Consider the following 16,798-nt stretch of genomic DNA (forward strand, 5'->3'; position numbering starts at 1 on the left):
TATTTCCTGCATGTCTCTCCCCGCTCTCTTCCCTGTTTCCAACTCTATCCACTGTCCTCTCTCTAATAAAGGCACGAAAAAGCCCAAAAATAAATCTTGAAAAAAAAAAATTAAACCAGAATTCTTAGATTAGATTCAGAATTATTTCCCTTTTTCTAGAATTCTAAGATTAAAGGCAAAATTCTTAGATGGATGTCATAATTCTGGGATTAAAGTCAGAATTATGAGATTAAAGTCAGAATTCTAGAATTAAAGTCAGAATTTAAGGTCAAATTCGAATGTTCCTACCCATTTTCTTAAAAATTTGTAGATGAAAGCCAAAATGTTAAGATTAGAGTCAGAATTATTACAGTCAGAATCATTTGATTGAAGTCCCCAGCCAGCGTGCGGGCCCCATATGGGTTATATGCAGGCTACAGTATGGGTCCTGTGTGGGTTTGTCCATGGGCTCCATGGTGGCCCCACCTGTGATTGCCCATGTGGTCTGCAAGTGTAGATGAGCCCATTTGAGTCCAATATAAGCCCCATCTCTAGAGATCTAAGATAGATCCTACTTGTAGTAAACAGTTGGTTTGATTTTATGCCTACATAAAACCTTTCCAGTGGATCCCTTTCTTGATTATTCAATCAATGTTTATGGGTGATTTCCTTTCATTGATAAAATACATAAAATACCATCAGTGAAAAAAGATATCAGTAATCCTTTCCTTTTATTGACAAAATTCCTTATTCCAAACCTGACCCAAATGTTTTTCCCCTTCTGTAAATTCCTATCTAGAATAAATTAGTTATTGCACAAATGCCAAAATATTTAAGACTAAAGGTTTTAAGTGAAGTTCTGAATTCATAATTAATATCCTATTTTATTTAGATTGAATCTGGTAGTCTTTTTTGTATTCTGTTGTATTTGATGTTTCGTTTTTGTACAACACCTTGAGCCTAAACCTTGCAGTCATATCTGATGTTTTTGATAACGTCTAATAAAGTTGAATTAAAAAAAAAAAAAAAAAAAAAGCTGACGGCGCGTAGATATGATGTCATCGCCCGACGCGGAACAGAAACAGTTACCTCTGTTTGATCAGCTCTCTCAGCAGCAGACCATCAACAGTAAGTAAAACTCGACCGTTGAATAAAGAAAACGCTTTTCTTGAATATTATGTGCAAAGTTTAGCTTGTTTTAGATTGAATCCTCCAGGAAAATGTAGCTTCGTTTGTCGGTGGTATGGGCAAACGAGTGACCGTGTTAACTGGTGACTCTGAGCCCAAGCTGGACGTTGTTGTCGTGGTTACAGCAGCCGTTGGAAACTACCGTGTCCTGGTTAACCGCTATTTCTTGTCATTATATATATTCTTATAATTATCAGACATGTATAAAAGTAGAAACCATGTAAATTTTATTTTTTACTCCTTATTTGTGGTGCTGCCTACGACAAACTGTCGTCTGAAAGCCACCTGTTAACACGGTCTCTCTTCAAACCAGAACACCCGTTCTAGTAGAGCGAAGTGAGACTAAGTGAAGTTATTGGATGGAGGACCGTTACAACAGACACTGACATTACTATCCAGTCTCGCGTTAATGAGAATTAGAGCAAGCGCTGTAATTAAATGCAGCAGTGCCTGACATAAACTGATGAATAAATTATTAAATGTCATCAACTTTTTTATCTATTTCTCCCACTTCTAACACATTTTATTTTTCACTTTTTAAAACCCTTTTCACCACTTATTACTATTTTTTCCACCTGCTGCCTATTTTAGCCTCTGTTAACCCATTTTTGCCACTTTTGACTTATTTTTGTTACAATTATTTGATATTTTTCCTTCAAAGCTATCTCAGGTTTTCTTTGTTTTCTGACGTCCTGACATTTTTTCACATCATGACTTAGCTATTAAGTCTGACTAGATGGTAGATTTAAGATAGATATTCTTATTTAAAATAGAGACCATCTCTCCCTCCATGTGTCTTTGCAGCGATGAGTTTCAGCGTGCTGGACGAGCAGAGTTTCCTCCGCTGCTGTCGTCTCCTCCTGCAGCAGTCTGAGACGCTGAACGACGGCTGGAGCTGGGAGGAGGTGCAGGTGAGGAGGTTCGTACTGCAGCTGTGAGACTCTGACAGCATGCTGTGCTCCATAAATGTGGTTCATGATGTTTTTATGATGTGGGCTCAGGGTTCAAAGGAGGGATACCTGAAGAAAACTGCTGTCAGGTCTGTCCTTATCGACTCGAGCACTGAGTGGGACCTGGAAGGATCAAACCCAGCCTTAAACACACACACCTGCTGTCTGGTGAAAGAGGAGGACCAGGTAAGGGACTGAACTACACTTAGAAATAAAACTGATGATAATATATCTTATGTACTGTTAAAAGAGTCTCTCTTCATCCACAGTCAGCTGCTGCTCCAGGTGATGAAGACGATGAGGTTACAGGTGACATGGAGGATGAAGATGACGATGGAGTCTGTGTGCAGTCTGCAGGTAGCAGCGTGGTGCTTCAGTACGAGTATCACATCCTGTTCTCCTGCAGTTACGGCACTCCTGTTCTCTATTTCAGAGCCACCACTCTGGGTAATTTATGTGCTAGACTCTCACTCTACTCACACACTGTCCCATCTATCCGTCTTTTCCTTATCCACGGCCGGGTTGCAGTAACAGCAGGCTAGGCAAGTCCGCAAAGACATTCCTGCCCCCATTTATGCCCAGATCATTGGGATCATCTCTCATTTCGATTGCTTGTATCTGCATTCAAAATTAGACTTACAGAGCAAATAAAAAATATTCACCCCACTTGGATGTTTTACCCTTTTATTTATTTTAGAAATCATTCATATAGTTCGGGTTTTTGACAAAAAGTTACAAAACCCCCTCATTGTTTTCAAATTGAAAACAGATTTTCTTCAGAGTAATAAGTGACTGCATAAATATTCACCTTCTTTAAAGTGACTGACCTAAAGCCTGTTTTATGCTTGACGCACCCGCAAGGTTGCAAGTGTCCGCGCGTCAAACAATAAAACAAATAATAGGTCAAATAATAAGACACGCCCCTTCATGGGGGTTCCGCGTGGCCAATTTTCATCTGCACATCCCTGAAATTTTTACAGATGCGGACGCAGCACACGTCAGAATGGCCGATTTTGAGGAGTTTTTGGTGACAGAAGTCAGAAAATATAAACACCTGTATGATTGTTCTTTGAAAGATCACAGAGACTGCCGTGTACTTCCTCATCTATCTCTCGCATTGGCCGTACAAGAATATTGTACTCCCCCTCGTCCTTCCTCTCTTGATTGATGGGAGAGTGGCAAAGAGAAAGCCGCTGTTGAAGAAAACTCAGATTAAATCTGGACGAGAGTTAATTAAAATACATGTGATTTTGGTCCATGTAGACCAAAATGGAGCTTTTTGGCCATCAGACAAGACACACAGTGGTGGCAGCATCATGCTGAGGGGATGCTTCTCAGCAGGTGGCCTGGGAAGGCTTACAAAGGTAGAATGTAAAATGATTGTTGCATGATATAGAAAAATCCTGGAGTACAATCTTATTAAGTCTGCAAGAGGACTACAGCTTGGGAGAGGATTTATTTTCCAGTAAGAGATTGACCTGAGGCATACAATAAAAGCTACACAGAAATGGTTCAGAAACAACAAGGTCAACATTCTGGCCGACTCAAATCCCAGACCCAGATCCAATAGAGAATTTGTGGCTGGATTTGAAAAGGGCTTTTCATGCCTGATTCCTGTGCAACCTGACAGCCTGAGCAGTTATGCAGAGAAGAATGGAGTAAAACTGCAGAGTCCAGGTGTTTGAGCCTGATTGAGACCTATCCACACAGAATCAGAGCTGTGATTGCAGCCAAAGGAGCATCTACTAAATACTGACTTGAAGGGGGTGAATATTTATACACTCACTTATATTACATTGCAGATTTTTATTAAAGAAATCTGTTTTCACTTTGACATTAAAGATTATTTTGTCAAAAAAGTCAAATCATATTGACCATGATTGATTTATAAAAATCAGTTAAAGTGTAAAACATCCAAGTGGGTGAATACTTTTCATAGGTGCTGTATGAGATAATAATTAGTTCCTTTGGCCTCTAAAATGCTGCATTGAGAGAGAGTGTGAACACCTGTCATCATTATTATACAAGTATAAAGTGTATGATTTTAGTGTGTTCTGTGTTGTCTGTCACCATGTCAGAGGGGCGGAGCCTGTCGTTAGAGGAGGTGTGGAGCTCAGTCCATCCAAACTTCAGACTTCGACTTCAGACGAGTCCTCTGAATGCAATCACTCTGCAGGTAACGCTATCAGTATTAGCAAACATTCTTCTTTCCAGCATGTTCCTCACAGCAGCAAATGTTTATGTCAAAGAGGTTTGTGTTCATGGATAAATGTACTCTTGAAAGCACTCAGAGCTCAATTTCCTTTTATGCAAACAAGAGCCTGCACTAAACTTTACAGACCTAATGCATGCCATCTTCACCTGGAGAGAGTTGTTAACCCGGGTCTTTAGCTGGTTTTTGGCAGACTATGTTAGCTCAGGATGGGGTCTGGCCCAGAGAGTTTAGTTTGTTCATGCCAAGCATTCAGACTAACCACTTGTTATCAGATAATGAGGGGGAATCTTGGAGCCAAGTATTAACCCTCTGTGTTTGTGCATCAGGAGCATCCTCTGCTGGGTCAGCCGTTCTTCATGCTCCATCCCTGCAGAACTGAAGAGTTTATGAAGCCTGTGCTGCAGGCCGCTCACCAACAGCAACGGTAGAGTCACAGCTGGATGCACTTCTTCCAGAGCCCTTCCTATTACTGATAAACATCTATCAAAGTCACAGTTCTGAGTACAGATGCGTTTCTTCATTGCAGAGCGGTGAACTACGTGCTGTCCTGGCTCAGTGTGGTGGCTCCTCTAGTCGGCCTGGAGGTTCCTCTGAAGTACTGCACCTCGCTCCATCCTGCGGCCTCTCCAGACTGACAATGCTCCTGCTCTGTTTCCTCCCTGACAGCATTGCTGTGACTGCCTGATGAATACTGGGCAGATAAAAACCACCTTTAACAGCCAAAATGGTGGTTTTACAACTTTTGTCCTCACAGGCATCTCTGGAGTTGCCTGAGAGCCGCTGGTGGATCACTCAGCTCAGATATAACCCCTTTATTAGTGTTTAACCCTGAAAAGCTCAGGTTTATACTGAAATTACCAGACTAATTTCAAATCCTGCTTTGCTTTATAGACTCAAGAAAAACTTTCCAGAGCAGATGATGGCAAAAGTGTTTTAAATCCCTGCTGGAAAATGCTGCTGGATATGTTTCAGGTCCAGTAAATATTCCTGATATTTAAAGAACTCATATTTTACACTTCTAAGACATGTTTATTTTGGTCTCAGGGGTCTCCAAAACATGCCTGTGAAATTTGTTGCCGAAAAAAACACACTCCAATATTGGATTTTTGCATTTCTGTAAACCCCTCTATGATGACACAGGTCGAGGCAGCTGAGAGGAGGATTCAGAGGGCTGAGCTTTCTTCCAAATTTTCTAAAAGTTGGAGCATGAAAGAGGGCGAAGGAATGGATTATTCTGATTCTTGGGGGGGATTGTGGACAGGGTAGGTGCACATATGTTTGTTAAAAAATCATAAAAATGTGTATTTTGCATAATATGTGACCTTTTAGGTATAGGACCTTAGTCATGCTAATTACAAAAAAGCAAACGTTTGGCATTAAAAAATGAAAGACATAGCCTGTTATGTGTCCAACATGATGTTATGTTGACCACCTGAATGTTTGATATATTCACACGTACAATACAAAAACTGTGACCCCCTAGTGTTTTCACATTAGGTTTGACTGTTTCTTACCGATCCTGAGCATGATTGCTCCCCCTTGTCCTCTCCGCTGCTGCTCTGCTTCCACATTAGTAACAGTCTGATACAGTAGTTGGGTTGTGAATCCACCAAGAAAAAGAAAGAGAAAGAGGCAGCCATTCAGGCCAGCACTTGTTTATGCTTCTTGCAGATAATGAAGTCCATCCTGCTACTCAGGATGTTTTTATTATTTTAAAAATGCCAACAACAAATCTCTTCCTACTTACAGCTACCATGCAGCTCAGAGGATGAAATAGGCCTGTACTGCATGAACACAATGGTTTTTGAAAAGATGGGAGACAATTTACAACTGTACTTGCAGACAAATACCCCGTACTCGAGCACAACTGCCTCTACATCTCCCATGTACCGATCTCCAGTACATACGATCAAAGGAATTGGACTCACGTGTACTCAGGGTATTTCTCTTTTTAATAACCACAGCCTCAATCAGACTTTTTCTGAAACAGCTGATGATGCATCCATGATTTGTATTGTTCGAAGAACTTAAAGACAAAACAAGCCTGTGTGTGAATAGTTCATTAAATTATCTTGACTATATCGATTATTAAATGTCACACTGATTTGACTGATGAATTTAAGAGTGGCTCGTTCCCTGCGTGAAACCAAACAACCACTGCCAGTTTTAAAAATCCATAATTGTATTTATGTAGGTCTAAAGTCTCAATTGATCACATCATTGTGGTTGAACATTGTAGTTTTCTACCAACAATTTTCGGATCTGCAGGATCTGCTGTCATTGACTGTTTTGTGTTTTTTTTTCCACTAGATGTCACTGTAGATTACACCAGTGGTTCTCAACTGGTGGGTCAGGACTCAAAAGTGGGTCATGATTGTGTCCCTTGAAGGAAAGGACGTACAGAAACCTTAAAGTGGACATCAATCCATACATTTATCTTAGTGTTTTCCGTGATAACAGTAGATTCCAGTTATTTAAGTAATATTTTGACGGAAAACAAAGCTGTTTTTCAGAAGATAATGAGACAGTTCCTCCAGAAAGTACCAACATTTTCATTTCATCTCAGGTAAATGATGTCAAAATTAAATGTATGCAGTTTGTCTTTACAGACATGTTTATTATTTTGCTCTAAGATAAGATAAACTTTCACTGATCCCCATTGGGGGAAATTTGATTATTACAGCAGCTCAACAAGAGAAAGAAATTAGAAATATTTAACAAAGTAGAAATAAAATGTGGAAAAACAATACTTAAGTACAATGTCACCAAAAATTAGCAATAATAAAAATAATAATAATAGTAACATGTGTACACTTCTCTTGTGGAAGGACAAGACCAGATTAAGAAAGAAAACACACACAGTGTGTACGGTATAATGTGAAAGAGGGACTAAAAATTCCAGTAACATTACACATCAGAGAAATACTAACAAATTGTTTAATGTACAGTTTGAAGATGGAATAAAATACACATGGGAAGGCGGCTGCAGCAACTTTGGGACTGCAGGAGTATATACAAGTCCTGTCTCTGATTATTCGTATGTTTTTCCATATAAGGTCCCAGCTGCAACATTCATCCTTAAAACATTTGTGTGGTTGAATATTTTTTTTAAACTTGAGCCTCTATTTTAAGGAGTTTGCGATAGTTCCTGATGCCTGAGCAGTTGAGAAGCACTGGTTTAAACAGTGAGATCTGAGCATCATTGTGTTTTTCCTGCACGTACACTAACTGACCGGACGATGGTGCTCTTTCTCTTTAATATGAAACATCAGCAGTAAACACGACTCTGGCTCTGATAATATAGTTAGATTGTATATGTAAAACCATTGGAATCAATCTATTAGTACCAGGCACTTGAAAGGGAAGTGGTGGTATTTATTTATTTATTCATGGTAATTCAACTTTGAATGGAAACCAAACTCTTCTGAAGAAACAAAAATTAATAAAAGCATATCGTATCTAGTCCATTCATCATAATCTCGGGGTAATGTAGGATATAAATGCTTAATTCCAAGACTATTGTTGAAGATAACAATTGAAAGCCATCAAACAATTAATTCTTAACTTAAATCAACATAAGCGATGTACTAAAAGTGGCTCCTCAAACAGAAATTAAGATATATTGTAAAAGGGTCAAAATACACTGCCCAGTGGTTTATTTCAATTGATTTACAGCCAAAAAGCACATTTTAAAACCCCATTTACATTATTCCTTATTAAAAAATGCTTACAGCACAGTGATTGGATGAATCTGAAATGTGCATATGTACTTTTTTGAAACGTAGCCTTGTTACAAAATTTTGGCTCAGAAACGTACAATGTAAACTTTTCCCCTGGCAACTGGGTTGTACTTTTATAGCTTATCTTTTTTTAAATAAATGAGTGAAATGAATCATTTTAGCTTGCTTTTACATGGTTTTCAGAATTAGTCATTATTTGATTAATATGGATGTTTCAGTGCAAAATTCTAGGTGTTTGTAGCTTTAAGGATGGAAGATAAAATTTAAACTTTCTACTTAACAGACACCTAAAATGTTTCTGCTCTTAACAGAATATTTTCACTCTTTAACATCATCATAATTTGTGGTTCATTCTGGATTAGTGAGTTTAAATGTGGAGCTCAGTCTATTCTAACATTAGCACCTGTTTATTAACAGACAGGAAGTTTCCTTAGCTCCGCCCTTCTCTTCGTTAAACCTCAGACTCGGTGGAAAACCACCGCCAAGCTGTCAGTCATCCTCAGAGGCCTTGTAAGGGTGCAGCAGTGGCTGATGGGAGTTTATAGTTCTGTCTAAACATTGTAGTTCGTCCTCACTTCTCGTCAGCTTCACCAGAGGAAACAAAATGATTCTCCTGTCAGCTGTGGCTCTGTGCTGTGTGTGCTCAGGTCAGTGTTTTCAGCCAATCAGGAGCAAACTTGACCTGTAATAAAGCTGCTACGTCTCTGTCAATTGACTTTAGTTGTTTTGAACAAACTTTATATGTTCCCCCACAGAGATTTATGTATGTCTATATCTGTGTCTCTACAGCTCTGGTTACCACAGCAGCAAAGCTCCAACAGCCCAGTTTATCACTGACCAGAAGAGTTGGAGAAGAAGTCTCCATCAGCTGTGGAGGCATCGACCAGTGTGATACAAATCCTGTGCTCTGGTTCCAGAAAAAAGACGCTGTAACCTTCAGGGCGGTTCTGCAGATCGACAGGAAAAACGGCAGCGTGTACAAACATCATCAGGCTGATCCTGATTTATCAGCCGTGATTAAACCAAACAGCTGTGAACTTCAGATCCTAAAAGTTAAACCCTCTCATTCAGCCACCTACTACTGCTCCTGTTGGGAGTGGAGCTCCGCACAGTGAGAAATGATCCCAGCAGGCTGAGCAAAAAACACCAGATAAACAGATAGGCAAGAAACGAGAGCAGGAAACCACAGTGACAGGCCGTCTGTTTCAACTACATTTAGAAAAGGTTATCGAGCTAATGTTTTAGTCAATCCCCCCTTCTGGAAGTCTGCAACAGCCAGATTATCAGATGGTTCTTAAGATTATACTTATACTTTTCAATAACCTTTTCTTTGAGTTGCTCGCAATGTTCTTTTGTCTTCATGGTGTAATGGTAGCCAGGAATACTAAATAACCAGTGACTGGATCCTCCAGACACAGGTGTCTTTATACCATTATCACTTGAGACACATTCACTGCACTCAGGTAATCCCCACCTCTGAATTAGGTGGGTCACTTTACAGGGGGGTGAATACGGTGGCTGACAAGGGCAAAAGGAAACAAAATAAGAGTAACACGTCAGTGGTTTTGCAAACTTACTAGCCACTTGGTGTTTCCACTAACCACAATTTTGGTGTTTGGAAACTTTGTGCTATATGCCAAATATGGTATATATGGTAAGACATCACACACATGCTCTATTTCCCCTCATCAATATGATCAATATCAGCTCTCCTCTGAATAAAGAAAGAAATAGATAATAAATAGTAAAGAACTTCTCCCTGTAATATGAAACAGCACACTACAGAGATATGTCATACTTCTCTGTCAGAGATGGTCATCTAGGACTCAATGACTCTTAGTTTTTTTCTCTAATGTAAAGTTTATACTATCATTAAAAGCTACAGCAGATTACAAGAAGATCTCTAATTTTCATTCTGACAGATCTCCACCAGAGAATGTTGACTGTCAAACTTCCCCTCTCCTCACCTTTATTCTTTTTTAAACTTTATGATGGAGATGTCTTTATGTGTGAAGTAAAGGTCTAAAATTGATTACATTATCTGTTTAAATGATAGATGACCTACATTTGGTGCATGAAGCTCGCATTTGGAAAACAATAAACAATTTTACTGTCTGTTTGATATTAGAAGCAAAAAAAATACTGTTCAGCTGAATTCTCTTTGACTCCTAAGTTAGTTAAATATTTTCTTTCTGCCTCTATTTCTCACTGCCTCAGTGAACTTTTTTAAAGTTTCAGAGTTTATATCGTCTTTTATATCTGTTAATTATTGATATAAGTCAAATCTTTAATATATAACTATGTCAAAGGTTTTCTTTGACACATTTATATATGTGAGGCATTTGAAATTGTGCACATCTGCGGAGGTTTGATCATTTAGGCAGCCCTAAACAATAATAGGGAAAAGGGAATATTAATCAAACAATAATTAGACACTGAAGAAAAACACACGCAAAATTAAATCAACACAGAAAACAACCTAATATCTTCTGATTAAAAAATAAAAATAGAAATAAAAATGAACACAACATAAAATGAAAATTATAAAGTGTGCTGTCCCTATGTTTTTAATAAAACGTTGGTGCAGTAGCTACCCGTGCTCAATCCTGACTCCTGTTGGTCAGTGAAGGATCACAGACTAACTCATGCAAACACGGGAAGAGGCATTATTTTCTTTAGTATGTTTTCATATGCCAGGCTGGCTACTTCCCCTTCGTAAGTGGTTTAATAGCAGTTTGCAAACACCAGCATTGCTGTCACTTGGATTGACAGTAAATATGGTGATATTTGTATTACTTTCCACCCTTTGTTTTTATGGTTTGGAAGTATTCGTCATAGGAGTATGTGCACCGAACCGTGACCCCCAAACCGAGATGGTTCAGGATGAATACAAAAACTGTTACACTCCTAAGAAAGCTGTCAGTGTTCTCTGTGCACTTGTTTGGATTTAGACACGTCTGGTTCAGACAAAAGCGCAGCTGTGGCTCAGTCCCAGTTAATGACAGGCCTGCTAGAGTCATCAGCTGGGACACAAGCGGGGCGTCAGAAGAGCGACAACATCTAAGTCCGAGCTAACATTCGGCTAGCAGGCCGTAAACACAAGCACAAGTAGCCCTTTCCCCCTTTAACTATCACAGACTCACGCTGAAGCAGGTTGGCAGAAGAGCAAAAACACCCTTTCTGTTACAGAAAGCTTTTAATGTTGCTGTCTTTGCTTGTATTAATAAAGAAATTTCCAGTTTTGACAAAGTGCTGCTGTGACTAATTCAGAGCTAATCGCTACACAAGCAGCCAGCGTACTCAAGAAGTTACATTTTCCCCCTCGACTATCACATAATCATGCCGAAGCAGGTCAGCAGGAAAGTGAAAACATCTTTCCCAACATGAAAAGCTGATAGGGTTGTTTTTATTCTTTGTCATACAGAAATGTGGACCGGTTCTGGTCAAACAGAGGCTAAAGCTCTATCTGAGTATTTTGAGCAGTGGAGGCAGCCATTAGAGGGTTTTCAGCACAAGTAAACCCCGCCCATAGAGCACCTCTGTATGTATGGCTCTAGTTAACACAGTGGAGGCAGCCATCACTGTCAGCATTCAGTACACGCAAACTCAACTCTGTATTCTGTCTCATAAATTAGTGTCACTCAGACAGTTACTTATTTACTTACTTACTTACTCAGACACAGACATTGCCATGTGTAGGGCTGACCAAAAATCTAAGAGTCTTAATTGTGGCTGATTTACAACACTGATGAGTCTGTTTGTATCCAAAGCTGCCGTTCTTTCTTCATTCTGTTTTATTTTGACGATGACCTCTTAATTCTCTCTTCAGGAAAGAGGAGAAGAAACAGCTGTCAGGTCCTGCTTCACTAACTGAACCATGCAGGTTTTCGTGGTGTGGGAGTTCATAAAGTTCAGCGTTCTCCAGCAGAAGGGTTTTGGTATTGGTGGTTTTCACTGTGAGGGAGTACTTCATGATATTCGGCTCAGGTACCAGACTGTTTGTTTCAGGTAAGAATCAACATTTATTTCCTTCACCTGTGACTTGATTAATGTGGCTTTATTTTCTGCTGCTTAGGACAGTAAATGTGAAAACTATTTTAAATTAGATTTTTCCAATCATGCAGCTGTAGAGACATCAGAAAGACTGGTGTCTAAAAGATGTAAAAAATCCCAACACTGACATAAAAAGTAATTGCGTTATCTGCAAAACAAGAAATGTATTCAAATACATAATACAAATCCAGATTTAAATGTACGTTCATGTATAAATTTTATTTTAGCAAATGTACTAACATCCAGTATTTGATCTGCTCAAATATTCACCAAGAAGTGTTAATTATCAAAAACCAAGTCAAGTGAAATTGATCATAGCTATACATTAAGATAAATGTATAAAATGTTAAATTAATCTGTAGGTATACAAATATCCTCACACAAATGTATTTTGCTATTATATGTTGTATACTGTGTTATATCCAGGGCTTGACATTAACATTGTTGCTCACCAGTCACTGTGGCTGGTGGTTTTACTAAGTTACTAGCCACTCAGCGTTTCCACTAGCCTCAATTTTGATGTAGGACAACAGTGTTAAATGCCTGATCCTGTACGTCTAGTAGAAGATGAAACAAATGCTCCACTTTACCTCATCAACATGGCCGACGCACTTCTGTTAACCCCTTAATGCCTGAAAACACAAATAATAGCCAGAAAATTCTAATTTTTTGGAACTGAAATGTTCATTTAACTTTTCTCTGAAATTTAAAAAAAATCCAAATTTCCATAAAATGTAACAATTATATTTTTAGTATTTCATTTTATTCATTAGGTGTTTTTGGTAACTGATAATCCACTTGAGGGCATTTTAATCATTTATCAGATTGTATTCAGAAGGTTTCTTTGAGTAATTTACTGAGCATACTGATTAGATACAGGTATCATAAAAGTGTGCATCAAATATGCGACAACGTGCGTTAAGGGGTTAATTTTGGCCACTATTTTTTAATGTTAGTCTCAGACTTAGTCCTTTGATGAAATGCCTTAATTTGAGTCACATTTTAGTCATTTCTACCCTTTTTAGTTTTAGTTGACGAAAACTCAAAACATTTTAGTCTAGTTTTAGTCCATAACAAGTCCAAAACATTTTAGTCTTTACTTTTAGTCCAAATTTATTTTCTTGCCTAAATCTGGTACCAAATTATGGTGTTGTGTTCTATACACAGTGCCATACAAATCTCCACTAGAGAAAGCTGACTGTCAAACCAATCCTCTCCTTTATTCTCCTTTAAACTTCTGTCATTCTTTTTGGTGTGTCTGTGAAATAAAGCTTCAATATTTATGAAATTATCTGCTAAAATAACAGATGACTTAGATTTGCTGCATGAAGTTCACAAGAGAAAAGGATTTAGTTTGTAGTTTAATATCATTGAAATAAATCAAATCATAGAAACTAAAATTTTAACTTCCTCAACTGTATTCTTTGACTCCCACGCTATCAGTTACAGACTTTTATCAGCCTTGATTAACCATTAGAAATTATGGGTTTTTATCGTCTTATATACTCATTATCAATAAAAAGCGAATTCATAATATTCCCTGCAAAAATATACGCCTCAAACATGTCAGTAACTAATTATTAATGCATGCATATACAGTGGTTTTAATAATTTAATTTATTTGTCCCACCATAAAGTCTAATATTTATTGAAATGAGTGTCACATTATACAGAATGACTGTGGCTGCATAAAGACACCCTAAAAAGACTGAACCCCTTAGTAGTTATTGTGGGGGAAATTTAAGCCTTGTATGTGCGGATCAGCCTCACGGCAACAAGCATCCGCTAACAGATAAGCAGGGTTAGAGCGACACAGAGGTCATGACACTGATAAATTATATCAGCCAAAGTGACTGTTAAGAGTTACTCTGTTACCCGCTAGGCTGAAAAATACCCAAATTTGGCTAGTTGGAGCTAGTAAACGTCAAGCCCTGTTTATACATCATATAAATATACAGTGCATTCAGAAAGTATTCAGACCCCTTTCACTTATATTGTTTGTAGCCTGTTGCTACAGTCAAAGACAAATGAAAAATTCTCTTATTAATGTGCACTCAGTATCCCATCATGACACAGTGGAAACTGAATCTAATACATTTTTATTTTTTCTATAATTTAATATTGTATTTAACATAACATGATGTTACAAAAAGTGTATTCATGTATTTATAATTTAAAAAATAGAATAACATAACATGTTATTACAAAAAGTGTAAATATCTTGTTTTCCAAAAATCAAATATTTTTCCTTCACATCTTATTTTGATATTATGTTCTCATTTCTAAATAGTCAGATTTTTAAATCAAAAATCTTGTAATTTTTTAACCTTGTATATTTCTATGAATAGATTCTGTGTTGATGTTTTGATCTAATAGAAAATATAGCAGATAACTGATTTATAATATATTTCCACATATGCAACATTTTTAATCTTGGCAGCTTTTTAAAATTAAGTCCTATTTTTCAGATTAAAATGCCACATTTGGGGCACAGGTGGCCTAGTGGTTAAAGGGGCGCCCCATGTTCAAATCCGGTCTGTGGCCCTTTACAGCATGTCTCTTCCCGCGCTCTCGTCCCTGTTTCTGGCTCCACTGTCCTCACAAAAAGCACAAAAATAAATCTTTAAAAAATGCCATGTTGTCAGTTTTAACCGTTGTAATTTAATTCAGGGAAAAGTCAAAAACATTTAGCTTTTTACTCTGTGTGAGGCGTTTATTTACAGTGAACTCATTTATTGAGCCAAATTGCATATTTGCAGGAAAATAATTGTTAAGCACTTAAACTGATGCACTATTAATGTTTTAACATTTTTAAAATACACTAATGAAAATGCAGCATGTTTACCCAGTCTTTGTCTAGTCTTCAATATAGTTTAAGTCAACAAAATTAAACCTAGTGCTCATCAGATGATGTTTATATTTTCACCATGAATGAGATAAAATGATTTATGAGATTGTGTCTTTGCTGATGTTACTGCTGACTCTGGATCTGTCTCAGAGTGTTTCAGAGTTCATCTCTGTGCTCCATGTTGTCGTCTTAAAGATGATCAGGTGGTTAAGCCCGTGGTGAGGGTCTACCCTGCAGCATCCAGATCCCCGCCTGAGGAGAAGCGCTCCCTACTGTGCGTGTCCTCGGCCATGTTTCCTCCTCTGGTCAGATTCTCCTGGAGTAGACGACCAAAGAAGAGCGGACATCCAGAGGAGCTGCTCTCTGCTGACGGACGGCAGCTGAAGCTCAGAGAGTCTGGATGTACGGCCTCCATCTTAGCGGTGGATCAGAGAGAGAGCGACTCGTATGAATACAGCTGCTCCGTGCAGCACGAGGAGAAAAAAGTGAAGACTCTGGCTCCAACAGGTCATGAAGGCTGGGAGACTCTGGGCAGTTCTGAAGGCTCATTTATGCTCCCTGTATGGATGGAGATAGATCTTTGATAGATGTAGAGTACCGACTGAAGGCTTTGTCCATATCAGTACCAACATAGAGCATAAATGAGCCTTTACTCTGCTTCATTTAATGATTCTGTCAAACAGAGAAAAGCAGACGGCTGACAGTGTTTTTACTCTTTTAAATTTTAGGGTTTTCTGTGCTTCCGGTTCCTCCATCCTTGCCTCCACCGTCTGTGTCTGTGTACAAGCTGAGGCTGCTCCTACTGCTCTACACGCTGCTGATAGTGAAGAGTCTGGTCTACTGCTGTGGACTCTTCCTGATGACCGTCCTCAGGAACAAGAAACCGTCCACAGACAGCAGACAGGCCGGGTGACTGTAACCATCATCAGCTCATCAATTCATTCATCTGTTACTGATCATGTAGAAATGTTAAATGGATCATGTGTAGTTTCTCTATTGATGTTAATAATTTGATAACATTCGGATTGATATATATTCATTATTAAGTACTGTTATTATGATCTTCTGTTCCTTTAAACAAAGCTATCATTAAAGGCTTTTAACACATTACAAAGAAAAGTGTACAGGAAGATATTAAAATAATAACATATTAAAAGAGGATAAAATAGGTCAATAAATATGAGAATAATAAATAAATTTGATAAGAAGTTATTGTGTGTATTTTCCAGCAGGTTGTTCCTCTTCAACAGTGTTGATGTAAAGTTGTACGCCGATGATTCTCTTGTGTAAAACTGTGAAAATAAAAATGTTACACAGCAGCGTTATCCGATATGAATGCTTAAATGCTCGGAATAATATCTTGTCTTTCTCTTACTTTATTTAATTTTATGGACCATGTTTGCTTTGGTTTCAGGTGTGATGTACAATGCACTGCTTTTCTGCTTTTATTGAAACCACATGTTAGTATTTCTAAACAGAGACATGAACTGCAACACAGAGATATTTTGAAAATGTAATATTAGGAAGTAACATACCAGTACTTAGGACTTGAATTTCTAAATTGATGTTAAAAAAAATTGAGAAAATGAAATGGTGAAAATATATATAAATGATGTTAAATGCATGTTTATGTGTCATCCTTTCAGAATAAAAGTATGTTGTAAGGTTAATTAGGGTAATAATAAAATAAGTGTGATTTCGTAACTTCTACCAGTTATTTAATATTGGATAATCTGATAGAGGTGCATATGTTTATTATTGTTTTTGATTCTGTTTTTTTCTGTGCTAACTTTTTTTATCTAATGTGTTCTGTTGATGTGTTCAA

At 37.9% G+C, this 16,798-nt stretch overlaps 2 protein-coding genes across 4 annotated transcripts; both read left to right on the forward strand.

Moving 5' to 3' along the window:
- The first annotated feature begins 1,026 nt into the window (after positions 1-1,026).
- atg10 (ATG10 autophagy related 10 homolog (S. cerevisiae)) lies at positions 1,027-8,994 on the forward strand. 3 transcript variants are annotated; one of them, XR_005992787.1, is made up of 8 exons: positions 1,027-1,107; positions 1,972-2,078; positions 2,169-2,303; positions 2,387-2,564; positions 4,196-4,293; positions 4,659-4,756; positions 4,859-5,594; positions 8,862-8,994. XR_005992787.1 is itself a non-coding variant. In XM_041804117.1 (7 exons), exons 1-7 carry the CDS (start codon positions 1,032-1,034, stop codon positions 4,965-4,967), a joined length of 801 nt encoding a protein of 266 aa, XP_041660051.1. In that variant the 5' UTR covers positions 1,027-1,031; the 3' UTR covers positions 4,968-6,592. The 3 variants fall into 3 exon arrangements, 1 of the variants encoding a protein (XP_041660051.1); XR_005992788.1 differs by lacking the exon at positions 8,862-8,994 and having other exon boundaries at positions 4,859-5,059; positions 5,473-6,592; XM_041804117.1 differs by lacking the exon at positions 8,862-8,994 and having other exon boundaries at positions 4,859-6,592.
- Positions 8,677-16,798, forward strand: LOC121520253. The gene is made up of 5 exons (XM_041803627.1): positions 8,677-8,719; positions 8,862-9,183; positions 11,983-12,080; positions 15,169-15,480; positions 15,702-16,798. Exons 1-5 carry the CDS (start codon positions 8,677-8,679, stop codon positions 15,884-15,886), a joined length of 960 nt encoding a protein of 319 aa, XP_041659561.1. The 3' UTR covers positions 15,887-16,798.

Source organism: Cheilinus undulatus, linkage group 13 (genome assembly GCF_018320785.1).
Source record: "Cheilinus undulatus linkage group 13, ASM1832078v1, whole genome shotgun sequence".
Taxonomy (NCBI): Eukaryota; Metazoa; Chordata; class Actinopteri; order Labriformes; family Labridae; genus Cheilinus; species Cheilinus undulatus.